The 16,273-nt window shown below is 39.6% G+C and overlaps 1 protein-coding gene across 2 annotated transcripts; it reads right to left on the minus strand.

The window, feature by feature from the left end:
• Positions 1–171: 171 nt before the first annotated feature.
• Positions 172–15,610, minus strand: PWP2 (PWP2 small subunit processome component). 2 transcript variants are annotated; one of them, XM_059493779.1, is made up of 21 exons: positions 15,564–15,610; positions 15,340–15,452; positions 14,539–14,633; positions 14,092–14,191; positions 13,457–13,600; positions 12,921–13,056; positions 12,275–12,495; positions 11,665–11,808; positions 10,882–10,952; positions 10,042–10,178; positions 8,815–8,963; positions 8,068–8,215; positions 6,863–7,013; positions 6,339–6,519; positions 5,254–5,401; positions 4,271–4,379; positions 3,914–3,979; positions 3,548–3,766; positions 2,394–2,544; positions 1,289–1,363; positions 172–1,139 (listed from the first exon to the last, which is right to left on the minus strand). In XM_059493779.1, exons 1-21 carry the CDS (start codon positions 15,579–15,581, stop codon positions 980–982), a joined length of 2,736 nt encoding a protein of 911 aa, XP_059349762.1. In that variant the 5' UTR covers positions 15,582–15,610; the 3' UTR covers positions 172–979. The 2 variants fall into 2 exon arrangements, with proteins under 2 accessions (XP_059349762.1, XP_059349763.1); XM_059493780.1 differs by lacking the exons at positions 15,340–15,452; positions 15,564–15,610 and having other exon boundaries at positions 14,396–14,543.
• Between the last annotated feature and the right edge of the window lie 663 nt (positions 15,611–16,273).

Below are 16,273 nucleotides of genomic sequence, written 5' to 3' on the forward strand. Positions count from 1 at the left end.
ATATGCTAAGAAAATAAATTCTGGATCATTGGTAATATTTGTAGTATCTTCATTAACAAAGCCCTTTCAGCATGTGGCTTCAAAGTACTACAAGGACAAACCTAATTCTTTGTATTCAGGTACCCGCTCTTATGAGACAGTTCTCCCATCAATTCACAAAAACAGAGGGAATCAAAAGTTTCAGGTTTTAATGTGTTAATAAACAACATTTTAAAAAAAGACACAAAAGGGCTTTCATCAAAAAAATAAAAACTTAAAAGAAAATCCAGCAAGCCATGACATTTGTAACACATTCTCTTACAGTTTAAGTTACATTATTCAGTTGGTAATGTCCAAACAAAATTTCACTACGGTATCTCAAGGCTGTCAAGCAAACCTCAACACAAGCTGTAAAGCCCCATAAATTTTCTCCAATAGCTGCTGCTACAGGTCCTCATTTCTCCTCATTACTGAAATCTCATCAGGCTTGGAGGTTACAGAACTAAGAAAACAGTGTTCCACAAATATGCACATAAAAAATCCAAGTAAAACAACATTTAAAACAAGTTGAGACCAGTACATTTTCAATCAAGAATTTTTTTATCCTTTTTAAAATTCAGAGTCAGTCTAGGATAAGCCTGCACTATAAAATTCACAATACTTAATGTGCAAGGTATTTTTAATGAAGAATAAACTTCTTCCAGTTGTACTTCTAACTTCCCTAAGAACACTTTTTTGTTTTCTTACTTGAAATCAGAATTATTAAAAAAAAAGAAATCAGTTAATCAAGAAATCAAAGCTGTCAAGTTTACAGCCAAATGGTAGAGGAAAGAGGCCAAGTGCCATCCATGGCATATCCCACATTTCCATCATGGAAACTCCATCACATGGAACTCCATCACACTGTTAGGAATTGCTGCCACTATGAGGGCCACTCATTCTCAGTGAATACCACTGCACAAAATACAGTCTGAGGTTTTCTCCCTCTCACAAGGAGCAATTAGGAACTCAAATTATCCTTATGAGCTTCTTGCATAAGATAATCACTGTCAGAATCCAACTCTTCTTCATCTCCTGGTGTCTCCTCTGCTGCACGTTTCATGCCCCGCTGCTGGGAAATGGCCAGGGCGTATTTGATGTTGTAAATGTTCCACTCACAGCTGTAAAAATAAACAGGAAAATGTTGTTTTTCCTCCTAAAATAAAAACAACTCTAAAAGAAGGCTGTTTCAAAAGCTTTAACAGCACACTGTCATCCCCCAAATAATTCCAGGTGTTTGATTTGGACTTTCAGGTGTAACAATACTTACAGTTTTGAAACATCTTCAAAGTGACGCTGGATGCTCTTCTGGAGGAACTGGATCACAGGGAGCAGCTTCACTGACCTTGGATGGAGAAAACAGGCAATTTGCAGTGCAGTTCATCTGTACACATGGAAATCTAGAACATTTCTATACTCTCAAGATTCTAACAAGCACACAACTTCAATGCCAGCTTTTAAAGATAATCCTAAAGAAACAAAGGTCTCTGCCCACAATGATTACACTCAATACAAGTAATATATTGTGAGAAATATTTTTTCTAATGTCCAAGTGCATCTTGAAGAGCTAATTCTGCTTGCTGCAGCAATGAGAGTTCCTTTCAGATACAAGACTTTCTGAACAACGGGTAGTTTGTTTTAAATTGTCCTCTTCAACTTCAGCAGGAACAAAAGGAGACATTTTGTTCCAGTCATTTCAGTAACTAAAACATTATTACCCATGTTGAAGCAAGGGAAGAGTTACACAATGCACTGATTTTTTAAATTGAAGGACTCCTTCTCAGATTACCTTTCATTTAGCCCATTTTAACTTTGTAAATTTGCCTGGTTTTGTTCCTAGAAATCTAAAACTTCCATACCAGCGATGGGCTGAACAGAATTCACTGACCAGGCCCATGTAGTTCTGAAGTACTCTGTAGGAAGGCAGAGTACTACCAGCTATAATAACAAGCTGAGTCTGTAAAAATGCAATCAGTATCTTCACATCACCTTTCAGTTACTTTTAAGATGCATAAATGTTTAAAAACACAACTGCCAAATCTTGCTATCACTCTTGAAATAATTGTGCAGTTATTGTCTCAGCAATTCAAGCAGTTTTACCTGTTGTATTTGAAAAATGCTTTTGCAATATACCTTCACAAATCCAGTAACATATTCCAATTCTGTCACACACACTTTTTAAAATCTTGTTAGACCTTTAAGATCAAGTCCAAACTGTAACTTTTATCATTAGCACAGAACTTGTAAAACTGAAGTGTTCTAATTGTAGTGCATGCATTATCTGGAGTATCAGTAAATGTTAGGTAAAAGCCTTAAACTGACAGGTTTTTAATTTTAATATCCTTGTCACCATTATGACTTTCACAGAATCTCACCTTGTTTTCAGCTTCTGTCCATGCAGCATAAGCAACTTATGAGCCCAAATAAGATAGAACTCCAAGTGACAAGAGGTCTCAAAAGCAGAGGCCAGGAACTCCAGTAACTTCTCCACATACAGGTCTGGCAGTGATGAGCAGACAACATCAACTGTGCAAAAAGGAAAATAAAACTCCATAAACATCCAATAGAGTTGAGTTACTATTTGGAATAACATGAAGGAGACCACAGGAAAGCATAGGAGGGAGAAGAAAGCAGCACTTTGGCAAGTGGTGGGTATTTAGTGCTGTATTTCAGGGTACAGTACCACAGTCTCTCAGGGGACTAATGTTCCTCCTTTGAACCTTCCAAAACCTACTGTGTTTAAAAGCAAGAAATTAACTCCCCCCCTTCTCCAAGTTCTTCCTCCTAGCAAGTACTCTCCTCAGCAGCTCTCTTTCAGAATTTTTATTTCACCCTTTTCTCCTCTTTTCTAAAGTAACAGACTTTATTGTTGCTGCTCCTGACCTCACCCAAATTGCTGTAGTCAGTGGAACCAGCTATGCACAACAATCAGAGGCAGTGATACTTGAAAAGACAGCAAAGTCACCTGCCCACACAGAAAGTGTCTGAATGCTGTTAGCAACAGCACAGCACAAAGAAACACTATTTAGAAGCATCCAAAATAATCTCATATATAACTAAATGACCTCATTATATATAATCCGTTCTCAAAAACGGATTTTGCTTAAGAAACAGGCACACAATCATCCTGTTAACAGTGGATTAAAACAGCCTCTCCTCAGCTGTACTCTGGCCTTCCAATAATTTTCCAAGCTCTCCACCAGATGTTCTGGAGTATCAACGTCTTTCGTTGTGCTGTCAGTCCCAGAACCAGGCACAGTACTCCTGATGTGGTGCCACAAGTGCCTCAGGTTAAACTTGATGTGCCCCTCATAACACCAGCTGCTTCCAAGAAATGACATTCTAAAACTCTGCCTGCACCTCTAGGCCTGATCAAATTCCATGCTGAGAAGTCACAAAATAAGCATGAAGTAGATGGGTAAAATTAAAACATAAATTAACACTGAAAAGTCTGCCTTTACACCTCAACTTGGTTAACACATGTCTGTTTACAGCTAGCTCAGCCCTGATTCATGGCAGATCCACTCACCTTCACTGCTAGGGACAGCCTCTATCATCTCCTGAATTAATTTCTTTTCATTCAGCTTGAAGGCCATGACAATAGCCACGGTGTATTCCTTCTGACTCAGTGTTTTGCGGATATTGCTGGGTGTGACATCAATATCCAGCTCAAAAGGATCAAAAATTAGCCCAGAGTCCAGTGAATAGAGCAGGAGACCTTCTGTGGTGGTGGCTGCCCAGCTTCGTCCTAGAAGAGAAATAATAATAATAAACAACAAAGAGAGGTGTTCCAGAATGGGAACAGAAGAGTAATGATAATCCTCCAGTACTCTATTCTTTCACATATTTTATATGGAATTTAAAAAAAAATCCCAAATTAACTGTTGGTACTAACCTGTAGGACAGAATCGCACACAGGTCACCCTTATTTCTGGTTTAAAGTGTCGATAGCTCATGTCACCTAAAAGAGAAATTTGGAGTGGTTTAACAGATTTATCACAAGTTCACAGTCTAGTTATCAACTCTGATTATGATGTTACCATTAAATAATGTGCAGCATGGTAAAACCTGGCAGAATTCAAGGCTGGGTAAGGGAGGCACAGCTCATGTCCAAGAGATCCTACAGCTTAATTGGTGGGACCAAATTTTGTAATCCTGATGTTAAAACTGAGCTAAACAAGTCAAACCCTTCTTACCTGTGTCAAAGGTTCCAGTGCACATAAAAACAGAAACAAAGAGAGCAAAGCCATACCTCTTTTTACTCCAGGAAGAGGGATGGCAACACCTTCGTCACCTCCACCGCCTTCATCAATCAGAGCCATGCTGCCAAATTCTGTCATTTTTCTCCGATCTAAGTACTCCTGGAAAGACATGCAAGTTCCATTTACTGCACTGAATCTCTTCTCTAACAGCAGAGCTCAGTTTAGACTGGCTTTCACATTATTGTAACTTTGTTCTGCTCCAGAGATGCACTGTTTGCTTCCTCAGCTGCAGCCCTGCTCTTTCTGTCCTGCAGGTTCCACTGTGCTAATGCAAGGGCTGTGTGGCCAGAACACTGCCAATGAGATTTTAGGGATCTCCCTGGTCCCCATTTCGAAATACCCATCCCCTCCAGAGTTCTGTTTCAGCTTGTTCACTTTCTTTGAAGGCAGATGTTGAGCTACACCAGCTCACAGACCACTGCTGGCAAAGAATACTTGGAACCACAGTCAGATACAGCCTGACATGAACAATCATCCTTCCTGCTAAGGGGATGGTGAAAAGGGTTACTGGAATTTTTTCCCCTTCTGGTGTTTTTCATAATTCACTTTACTTCTGAAGGAATTTAATTTGGCATTTGGCAATATTCAGAAACAGAGTTTATAAAGGTCAGTGATGTTGTTCTGTGTCCACAAAAAAAATCCTTCATTTTTTTGCTAACACAAACTGACACCTGGGGAGTTAGCTTCGTACAAAAGGTTGGTAATTTAAATTTTCACTTCCACTTTAAGTCTAGTGCCAACTAACTTAGTATGCTTGAGAGTTCTGCCCATTCAACACAAGCACACTACAAATCTGGAAAGAGTTTCAGGAATTCATTCTGTTCCAAGAGGAATATTTCCTTCCCCCTCTCCTGCACAAAAATAAACCCATTCTTTAAGAAACATTCATGAATCACTCTTAATGAGATGTTATATCAAAACCAAAGTCTTGTGGGGGTGAGGAAATTTAAAAAAGACTCCTGTGCTCACATACCTCCATTGCATCTAAAGAATGGTTGCATGAAATTTCGAATTTTTTCATAAGAATCTGTTCCTTGACGTTATATATACAGACAAATTTTGACAATCCACCTGCCAGAATAGATTGACCATCTGCTGAATAGCACAGAGTTGTAAAAGATCTGGTAAAGAAAAAGAGAAAGCAATTTAATTTCACTGCCACATCTGAGCTAAAAGATATGAGTACAGTGTGAAGACTCAGAAAATAACCATTCCATGGTAAAAGTGGAGACCTTCATTCACATGGTATGTACTTCACACACACATTTACTACAAAGTATTTGGTGCTTTACTATGAATCACAGACAATTTAAAACATCTTTATGAAATACTGCCATACTTCTGAATCTGAGTCACAGCTCAGTCAAGGAGCTCTCAACTACATCATGCATGACACTAAAAACAGTCAGAAGAGCTACAGAAAAACCAATGCCATGGCATGTTTGAAAAGCATGGTTGAGAGCTCACCAGCAAAAAATACTGCTTTTTTCTAAAACTTTTTTCCAAAAGGCTATTTTTCTTTTTTTATTTTTTTTTTGAGTGAAAGGAATATAGAAAAAAAAAGGGGGGGAATAGAAGAATAAAACATTTCTCTAAGATACTTTTTGACAGCACACAAATTCAACTTGCATTTAAACATTACTTCACATGCATAGCAACAGCTAATTAACCCCATACTTTAACTACCTTCTTTAAAAAATGTAATAGTTTCTACATACTAATGGTTGTACACTAGTATTTCTGAAGAAAGATATCAACTAAAAAACCTCACCCATAGCAAATTAACACCTTGGCCTGAGAAGCTTAATATTACGGTGGCAACCCAAGTTCCCAACAGATGAGAAAGAACACGTGCTCAGAATGATGCTGAGCAGTGAGAGAACACAGCCAGCTACAAAAGGGAGGCATCTACATGTCAGGCAGGCTCTTAACATTCAGAATGAGGAATATCTGAACAACAGATGCACTCTGCAATCTCCATGTAGAAAACAAATGGAAAAACAACTCCAAAGTGACCCAGCATGGCACCCCCTTGTCACTGCAGCCCCCTGCACGTACTTGCCCTTGGCTGCCTGCTTGGCAGTGATTTTATCCAGCTCTTTCCTCCCCATCTGCAGGTCGTGCCTGCCCTCAATGGAGCCAGTCTGCACTGCATTGTCATGGTCCCAAAATGTTATCTGGCCGTTCAAAGCAGCAACTGCCAGCTCCTTGCCATCGGGGCGGAAGGCAACAACAAGAACTGCAAAGAATTAATTAACAGTTAAAAATGCACTCAGATGCTTTTCTAAGAAAAAACCCTAATTCCTCTAGGATCTTATCTCAGCTATTAGAAAAAGTTTAAGAGTAAAAAGTATGACTGTACTTTTTCCCCGTAGACAACATACAAATGTTTAGTTAATTATAAAGCTGAGCTAGAATTAAAGCATTTATTGCACTATTAACCAAGCACAGGAGTGAAGTCTCTGAACCTTTGATTTCCATTTCCATGAATGAGTCTCTCTGTATTTGACACGTTGTGTTGTTACATATTTTACATAGTGCTTTTATATTTGATAAAAGATGAGAAAAGAAACAAAAATTACCATCTGAGTTTATTATGAATGTCTCCTTAGTTCTCCAGCTGTCCAACATATCCCATAATTTTACAGTCTTATCCCAAGAAGCACTGGCTAGAACACACTTCATTGGATTAAAGGACAAGCTGCTGATGGGACCCTCATGACCTGCTAAGACCTAAAAAGAGAAGAAAAAAATAACCTGGAATTAGGTGAAAGAAACTGAAATCTGTGTAGTCTGCATTCAGTAAACTCCAGATACAGCCAATAAACCATGCCTGACTTGTCCACACACATTTGAGATCACTTTTGGACACAGGGCATGATACACACCAGTGATTCTCAACTTTTTATTTCTACAAGTTATAAAAAAATTCCCTGAAGTGCTACCACGATATAGGCATCTACAACCACTCCTATGCACACACTTTAGGGATGCAGTGTGCCAATTTCCTCCCTCCTTTCAAAACAATCAGACCAATTGCGAAAAACCAAGTCATTGCTCTGAAAATTCATTATTCTGAGAATAACTCTTGCAGGTGATAACACTTCAGAATAAAAATAAAAATAAAAAACTGAGAATAAGAGTAACAGAGACTTTCATTTCATGGCGTTCCTACTCCTCAAACAAAATATCAAGGAAAGAAACTAAGCTCAAAACTCTGGAGATCCAATCAAGTATATCCTGAGTTACTGAAGTGATCTGTATTCCATGGCTGTGCCAAATTAAATACGTGAATCACTGAGCTCCTCAGCTTGTACAAGATGTACAGGAATGCTTAAGAATTGAAAAATAATTGAAAAATCATGCCCCCGGCTCTGCTCCACCAAAACCCTTCATGAAATCTGTATCAGTCTTAATACAGCAACTACAATTTCTTCATTGCCTGCAGAAAATATGTGGAAAAGAACATCTCTGAATAAGGAGGGAAAGACTTTCATGCCCACGTGTTAGTTCAGCAACACTGGTGTTGTTAGTTCATCACTAGAAAGAGCTCATTACTCAAAAATTTTAACAACTATTTCCCACACAAATTCAGGGTGAGCTCAATGCAATAAATAAAATTTAAAAAATGCTGAGAGCAACATAGTGTAGCTCCAGCTTTTGAACATAAATATAACAAAACACTTCATGTTGTATTGAAACCCCCCCTGACTAATCCCAAAGTTGCTGAATATCACCATATCCACACAGGGTTAAATTCAATCTCTCCCACCACCCTGGGACTTACATCCAGCAGCCTCCCACTCTGCATTGACCAGATGAATATTTCAAAGGAATCCTGGGAACCAGCTGCCACAATCTCACCACTGGAGTCCACAGCTAAACAGGAGAACTGACTTGGCCGTGGAGAGGTAAAGGTTCGGAAATTCCGGTATCTGTTAAAAAAGTGAAAAGAAATTATGAGAACATTTTATGTAGATTTATTTAAATGTGTGTTTAACAAGTTTATTTACAAAAGGAGTTAATTTGTTTTGTAAAGACTTCTAAGCTATGTACAGAAAAAATATTGTTTTTATAAAATTAGATATGATGCCTCAACATGATTACAAGATTCAAAATGAAAAACTCTGCAGAAGTAGGAGACAGAAATACTCAGAGGAGCTTTCTTCTATTAAATAGCATGTGTCAATTTTTTAGGAACATGGGCTTGTTTACACACCCAGTTCTGTGCACAGCTGTATTATACTATGGAAAGTGCCTTCTCCCCATTTGAGTAAAGCCAGACAATTATTTTCCTAGATTTCCAGCTTCTTTGAGGAAAGTTCTTCCACAATTTTCTTCAAAGAAACTGGATGGAGTAAGAGCCTTCCTAATAACTATCTAAATTTAAATCAAAGGCTGAACCAAAAACCAGTAAAGCAGTGCTGCTCACCCTTATGAGACTTCAAACAAGCAATCAGCAATTTGCTGTATTTTGGGGGGAGTGTGGAAGCTGAGGACTAAATGAGACACGAAAGCTTTCATGCAGAGTTACCTGTGCAGATCAAAGGCACGCACTGTTCCATCCAGGGAAGCACTCAGGACAACATAACCAGTGGAAGTGAAAGTTACAGCAGTTACACCACTGTTGTGTTCTGTAAAGGTGACAAAACAAAAGCTGCTTGAAGTGTTCCACACTTTCACCTGCAGGACAGACAAGAAAAGCCTTCTGACAATCGCCATCATCAGTAAAGAGAGAAAATAAGGGTAAGGCAGCAGCAGAGTAAAGAAAATCTAACTATAGAACTCAGCAACAGCATGAAAGACTCTCACTAATAGCAGTCAAGAGGCCACAGCTTATCATTAAACTTTTTTTGCAACATAAAAATCTAAGTGGAGACAGACACAAACAGTTGAAACAAAGTCAATAAAGGAAAGTAACATTAGTGAGCATCTTGAGCTTCCAAGCTTATACTGTCAAATAAGATAGGTGTCAAATTCAAAACCAACTCTAAAGCCATTACAAAAGTTACATTTGAGATGATATTCCAGTTGTTTCAGGTTTTTTTCCTGAACAAAAAATTTATGCATTTAGCCTTCTGCAGGTTTGAGACTTCCCAGTTTTGGCCAATTTTCATCCTGAATGGCAGAAAGTGGCAGATCTTCTCTGTCATTGAAAAGTTTTAATAGGAAATCAGCTACTACTGTTGTCCCATTTATGTGCCAAGACATTGTGGCAAAACATCTTTTAAAATAAAAGCACCTGTACACACAGCCTATCATTTCAATGCAAGTCATCCATGAAAAGCTAATTTTTCTCTTAAATAACAAGCTTCTGAAATGGCACATTTAAACAAAAAAAATTGCACTTGCATAAATAATTTGAAATCCATTTCATATCAAAAAACAATTATTAAAAGGGCAAGAAGTTGGGTGGCTGAAGTTCATTCATCCCAAGATATCATGGGACCATAAATAAACTAACATTGATGAATTAGTTACTTTTGCATTTATGGTGTCTGGACCTGTAATAATTAAAAAATCATCTACTAGGAAGCACAAGTGATGCAATTTGCAGCCACAGTTAGTAACAAGGCAAAATATATGTACTCTAGAGAGAAAAATCAAAACATTTAGGGAAAGAGAAGAAAAAAATATTATGACTTTATAGTAAGGAAAATATGTACCAATTACAGTAACAGAGCTTTCTACATAAAATAGAAAGTCAAGCTGCTTAGTACATTATTAAAAGCTCACATTCCAGCAATATTGCCTCACTCACTTTGCCATCCTCCCCTCCAGTTACTATGTACTGTCCATCTGGAGAATATGCCAAGGAAACCATGCTGTTGAAATGGCCCTGCTGCTTCAGCACGTAGGACTCACTCTGCCACTCCCACACCAGGAGCTGACCCAGACCTGTAAGCACAGCAGGATTAACCACAGCCACCAACACAGTGACCCTGCAAATGCAGGCCCCAAAACACACACTGGCAAGCAATGTCAAAAAAAAAAAAAAAAAACAATCCAAAACAAACCAAAGATTAATGCAGACAGGTTGAATTCTGCATCTTTCAGTACTAGTATGAGCTTTTTCCTTTTATAACTTCAAGGCAATTTCCCCCAAAATTTCCTCCATGAGCTGTTACATGGAATAATGTTTTCAATAGTACAACAGCCATGCTATCAACCAGTTGATAAATGAGCTGGAAAGAACAGCAGGGCTGCATATAAGAATAAAATGTTGGGTTTCAAGCAAACCGTTAGGGACAGAGTGGGAATACTGGAACATCCAGGCAGGTTTGTAAAATGCCATGGGCAACATGTGGCAAAGGCAGAAATTACTACAAGGGATCTGGGCTCTCCCTAACTCTATTAAAAGCCTTCCTATATAAAATATAGGAAGTGTTTTTTCCTGTATCAGTAAAATACCTTCCTGAATCATCAGAATTCTGTGAGAGACTCATTAGTGATATTTGTTTTACTAAACCTAGACAGCACAGATATGAGACCATCAATTATTTCACATTTGGAGTCAAAACTAGCAAGAGGAATTTGGGCCTCATGTCCAGCACATTCCTTATTTTTCCCATGAATACAGAGCAAAAAAAGCCTGACAAACCTGAACATCCAAAGGCAATCCAGTCACCAGTGCAGTTGATAGAAATAGAAGCTATCCTTTGGTCTGAAATACTGAAGCAAAGAGAATTAACCAATAAACAAACTTGTGTGATAAAACTTCATGTCTAATATTTATTAACACTGTTCAAGCAAGTTGTTTGGTTGTTTTACTGAACTTCTGTACCACTGTAACATCAAAAACCACAAAGTTTATTCCTTTGTTCCACTCCAACCATCAAATATTCCTTATTCAGAATGAAGGCAGAGTATCTGCATCCCAAAAATGTACTTGCCAACAGAGTGAAACTCCCCAAGTTTAAGAAAATAAAATAGGGGCTTTTGTGTACATGGAATTGTTTACAGTTATGGAAAAGAATCTGATTGATTTCTCAACTTATACACAATTTACAGATAATTTTCCATATGCAGAACTTTCCAGCTAATATTTTTTACAAAGAAACTGAAAATTTTAAAACGGACAGAGTTAAAGAAGTCTAGCCAACAACCAGGAACTCCTAAGTTTCCTTATTCAGATCTAACTTTTCCAGAATAAGGAGTGGAATTATATGGTATTTATTACATAAATTTATCGTTCTGCCTTTCCAGAAATTGAAGTATTAAACAGACAGTCATGTTTTATGGTTTTTGTGCTCGTTTTTTATTCATCCTTCACTGTTTAACATGATGTGTTCTCAATCAAACAAACATGAAACCCCTGCAAAAAAAATCTATTCCCTTCCCCCACAAAAACCAAACCAAATACAGTGACAACCCCATGGCTCACCTCAAGGAGTGGATCAGATTGAAATCTGGAAGTTCATGGAGGTGAAAGACTCCAGAGGCAAAGCCAGTGACTAAAAGATGTGTTTTCTTGTGATAGGCTGCAGCTGTCAGGTTATTAAAATCTCCCTCTTTATTGAAAAAATACCTGGCACCCAAGAAACAAGAAAAAAGGTGAATGTTGAAGAACAGGGTGCTGTCAGAGCTGCATCTCCAAGCAGCTCACCAAAGAGGCTGATGAGCCACCTTTATGTCATCTCCTGAAGTCAACCAACCCCTCTGGCAAGAAACCAAAGCCTCAAGACTCAGAGAGGGTAGTAAAGATCCCATTTACAATTTCTGAGTTCCAAACATCAGGACACCATGAGTCAGTATTTCTTACACAGTTAAAATTACACTTGTTATTCTGGAGGTGACAAGTAGTGCCCATCATATAATCAAGGTAAGACAGACAGAAGTTCTACCAGAACTATTTAAAATGGGATGTGCAGTAAATTTCTAAATCCTGGACAGTTTTATACTGCCTTGAATAATTACAACAGATGAAAAAAAAAAAGCCCAGTAAAATAAATCCCCATTACAACTTTGATTTTTGATAACTGAAAACTACTTACTTGGCAACACGTGAATATTTAACTTTATTTCTAGTCTCTTCTTCACTTGGATCAGCTTTCCCATGAATTTCTTCACCCTTGGGCTCTTCAAGCAGCTCTTCATCATCTTCTGCTGCCTTCTTTTCCTTTGCTGCATCTTTAGGGGGCATGGGCTTCAAACCATCCAGCTCAGTGTCACATTGCCACACACACAGAGCTGCATCCTGGCTAATTGTGTACAGCTGAAATACAAACACACAAATTACTATTGTCCAATATCCATGCTCTGTGCTCTGCAAAAATAAGAATATGGACTTGCAGAAGGATTAAAAAAGCGTGCATTCTATTCTCAGGATAGAATCCAAGGTGCTTTGAACTGGGAGTTTTACTTGTCCTGAGAACTGGTGAATTATTTGCCTGCCCTCAGAAAAATTTTGCAAGGACCAAAGGCAACTTGATAACCAGTCAGCATCACAGCTAAACTAAATCATTTTTTCACATTTAAATCTATAATGGTTTGGGTAAACAAATTTAAACACATAATTATGGCAGAGCAATCAAAAGACACTTCCGTATTTTCTAAATTCTGAGATATTGTCCAGTCACCTATAGATAAGGTTCTGTTTCCACTATTGTAAATTCAGGTGTGTTGTGTGATTATACATACATCCAGGCTGTTCTCTTCAAAAAAGCAGGCAACAATGACATCCTTATGGCCTCCAAGGGAGTAGTAGATCAGGTTTGCCCATCGTTCTGCTCCAAACACCCACGTAGACATGTCCTTGCTCCCCACTGCAAAGCACCTGCAACAGAAAAATAGAAAAGAAAATCAGAACACTGGGCTGCAAAACTCTTCCCTGGGTGGAGAATGTTCTGAGCTCAAATCCACCAGTCACCACTTTAATTTTACAAACAAGTGTGGTAAATTGTGCTTGGTGACTGTAGCAGAGATAGAAGGGGCTAAAACACATTCAAAAGGCCAACCCTGCTCACATTTCTAAGATCTGTTCCTTTTCTGAATTACTATGCATTTTCAAATAAGAATCCACTGTTGATTGCCATTTTTTATACTTTCTGGTCTGCCTAATTGCATTTTTTGATGAAAGATAGAATTTTTAAAGCTAGTACAATAATTCAAAGGAAATGCATTGTGTATTGAAATATCAAAATGTGCAGGTAAACAACTTCAGTTTAACAACTCACTTGGAATCATCAGTCCAGTCAATACAAGTTGTTTCATCATATGGGCCATAGTAGGTTTTGTCCAGAACAAATGCATTAAATTCTCTTTTCTTCCCAGGAGCATGGTACAGGTAAGCAAGATTGTCTTTTGTAACCACAAATTTCCTGGCAAGGGAGGGAAAAAAGACATCATTGCACACAAAGCTGATAAAGCAAAGAACTGTTCAGTATAGACTGCAATACAATGAAGCAATACAATAATAATGGGGCTCCTGCACTACTGAAACAATAAAAATTGATTGCTTTTGAAGGAAAACCAAAGTAGCTGCAGATTGATAGTATCCCCCAACACAAGCATTATAAAAGAGAAAACCTTCAGCAAAAATCACTGCAGTTGAATAATGAAATTCTTATTCTCAAAGCCCCAAAACAGAAGAAAAGCTCAAATGCTCAAACCAGGATATTCTATTTCCAAGGCTTTGCTTTCCTTCTTGTCTTCCCCTCTCAATTTTACAAAGTGACCCTGATCAGCTCAAAATCTCCTCTCACTCATGAACAGGAAACATTCCCAGACTGGTCAGGATGTCCTCATAATCACAACTAGTTTATGGGGCAATTCCTGCTGTTTTGTTCTAAAGCATGCACTCTTCACTTACTTGCCATCAGGGGAAAAGCTGACACTGTGAACTGGCTTGTGAAAATAAAACTGATGTATCACACATTTCCCAATCAAACTCACAAGCAAGGCAGCTCCCTCTGTAAGGGCAGAAAGAAAGGATCATGAGAAAAGCTGAGCTCCCAAAGAAATCATAACCATAGAAAACATTATTTTCTTAAAGACGAGGGGGTAAAGCTTTTCAAGACAGTGTGGTTGATATTATTAAAATTAAAAAAATACAGTCCAAATTATGAGACACTATACAAAGTCTGTAAAAAGTTCTGTAAATAAAGATATTTTACCCAAAAATTATAGTGCAATTTCTAAAGCAGACCGCTTCTAATTTTGTGTTGAGGTTGAAGACCTAACAATACAGATTTCCTCCTCTCAAGGCTGCATTTTTACTGAATTCTTTTACAAAACAGATGTCTCTTTGTGCAAGTACCTTCATCAACTAGAATGGCAAGGCTTCCATCTGGTGAGAGCCCCACGCACACAATATTGAGCCGTGTAGCCAAGGGCAACGTCTCACACTTGTTACTGCAACAAAAACACACAACAGTAAAATGGGGACAGGAATGCAGGAAGAACATCAGTGTCAGTGAAATATGGTTTGATACCTTTGGTAAGCCCATAGACAAAATTTAATGTAAAACCCTGACAACTTTGTTCAGCTGTCACAATCTCATGAACACCAAGTAGGTGGGTTGTTCTGTGCACGGCCAGGAGCTGGACTTGATGATCCTTCCAGCCCAGGATGGTCTGTAATTCTGCATAACAGAATTGTAATTCCAGGCTCCAGGATGGTCTGTAATTCTGCATAACAGATTTATAATTCCAGGTTCCTAACTGGAACACAGGCACAGAGAGCATCGATCACAACTCTGGCACACACGAAAGGCTGCTGATGCTCTAATTTTTGTTATATACAAGACAGAAGCACACAAAGAAACAATACAACTAAATCAAACACAAATCTATTTCTTCCCTTTTCTTTTTCTCTCTGAAATACACCTTTACATAATTGCTCTGCTATTCTCCACACGGGTGTACCCGCACAACACCGTGACAGGTATTCCATTGGCAGCCTTCTACCTTTTAATGCTAAAGCAGACCCTTTCCAGAATATTTTAGCAGGCCGAGCATCCTGGACAGCCCCATGGATCGGGCTCCAAAACACCCTCAGAGCTTTATTCCCCCCGAAACCCCCGCCCTGTGTGCCCTCCCCGCCCCTCGCCGCTCTCACTTCTTGAGGTCGAACAGGGAGATCCTGTTGCCCACGGGGCTGAGCAGGGAGTTGCCATCGCGGGTGAAGCTGAGGTTGCCGCGGCGGTACACGGTGCCCAGCAGGCCGGAGAACTGCGGGGGCAGGAAAGGGCAGCGTTAGAGGGGCTGCGGAGATGGTGATCGGGGGAAGGGGATGGGGAGATGGTGCTGGGGATCGGGGGCTGCCCCCCGGCCTGCGCTCACCCGGTACGCGAAGCGCATGGCGGCCACACGTGGGGAGCGCGGCCGCGGAACTGCGGCACCCAGGGGCGGGAACGAGGGGAAGGGAAGGAAGGGAGCAAAGAGGGAGGGACTGGGAGGAGAGAGGGAGGAGAAAAGGAGGAGAAAGGGAGGAGAAAGAGAAAGGGACGGACAGACACGGGCGGTATTATACTATGGGGAATATATTATACTGGGGGCTGCTGCTCCCGGGCCGTGGCATCGCTCCGCCCTTCCCCAGCCACGGGCTCGCCGCCCCCCTCAGCCGCTCCCGGCCCTCCCCAGCACCCGCTACGAGCTAGGGGAGCTCTGGTTCTTTTTAGTAAATATATCACAGTATTTATACTTTTTAGTACAAATGCCTTGGAGTGGCTGTGAGAGCTGGGCCTGTTTATTCTGGAGAAGAGAGGGCTGAGAGAGCTTATCAATCCATATCAGTATACCCAAGGGGGTGTCAGAGGATGTTGCCAGGCTCTTTTCAGTGGTGGCCAGCATCAGAATAAGGAGCAGTGGCTGTAAAATAAAACACAAGGAGTTTCAACTCAACATGAGGAAGAATTTATATTATTTACATTTATATTTATATTATTTATATTTATGGTGGCGGAGCTCTGGAACAGCTGCCCAGAGAGGACACAGAGTTCCCTCTCTGGAGACATTGCAGACCCATCTGGATGTGCCCTGTGTGACCGCTC

The sequence above is a fragment of the Ammospiza nelsoni genome, chromosome 2, assembly GCF_027579445.1.
Source record: "Ammospiza nelsoni isolate bAmmNel1 chromosome 2, bAmmNel1.pri, whole genome shotgun sequence".
Lineage (NCBI taxonomy): Eukaryota > Metazoa > Chordata > Aves > Passeriformes > Passerellidae > Ammospiza > Ammospiza nelsoni.

Coding starts and splice junctions, on each gene's coding strand:
- PWP2 (XM_059493779.1), bottom strand. Junction 14,192..14,538: donor TGCCATTCTAGTTGATGAAG/GTACTTGCACAA, acceptor CTGCCCTTACAG/AGGGAGCTGCCTTGCTTGTG. Junction 12,496..12,920: donor TTGAAGAGAACAGCCTGGAT/GTATGTATAATC, acceptor TTTGTATTTCAG/CTGTACACAATTAGCCAGGA.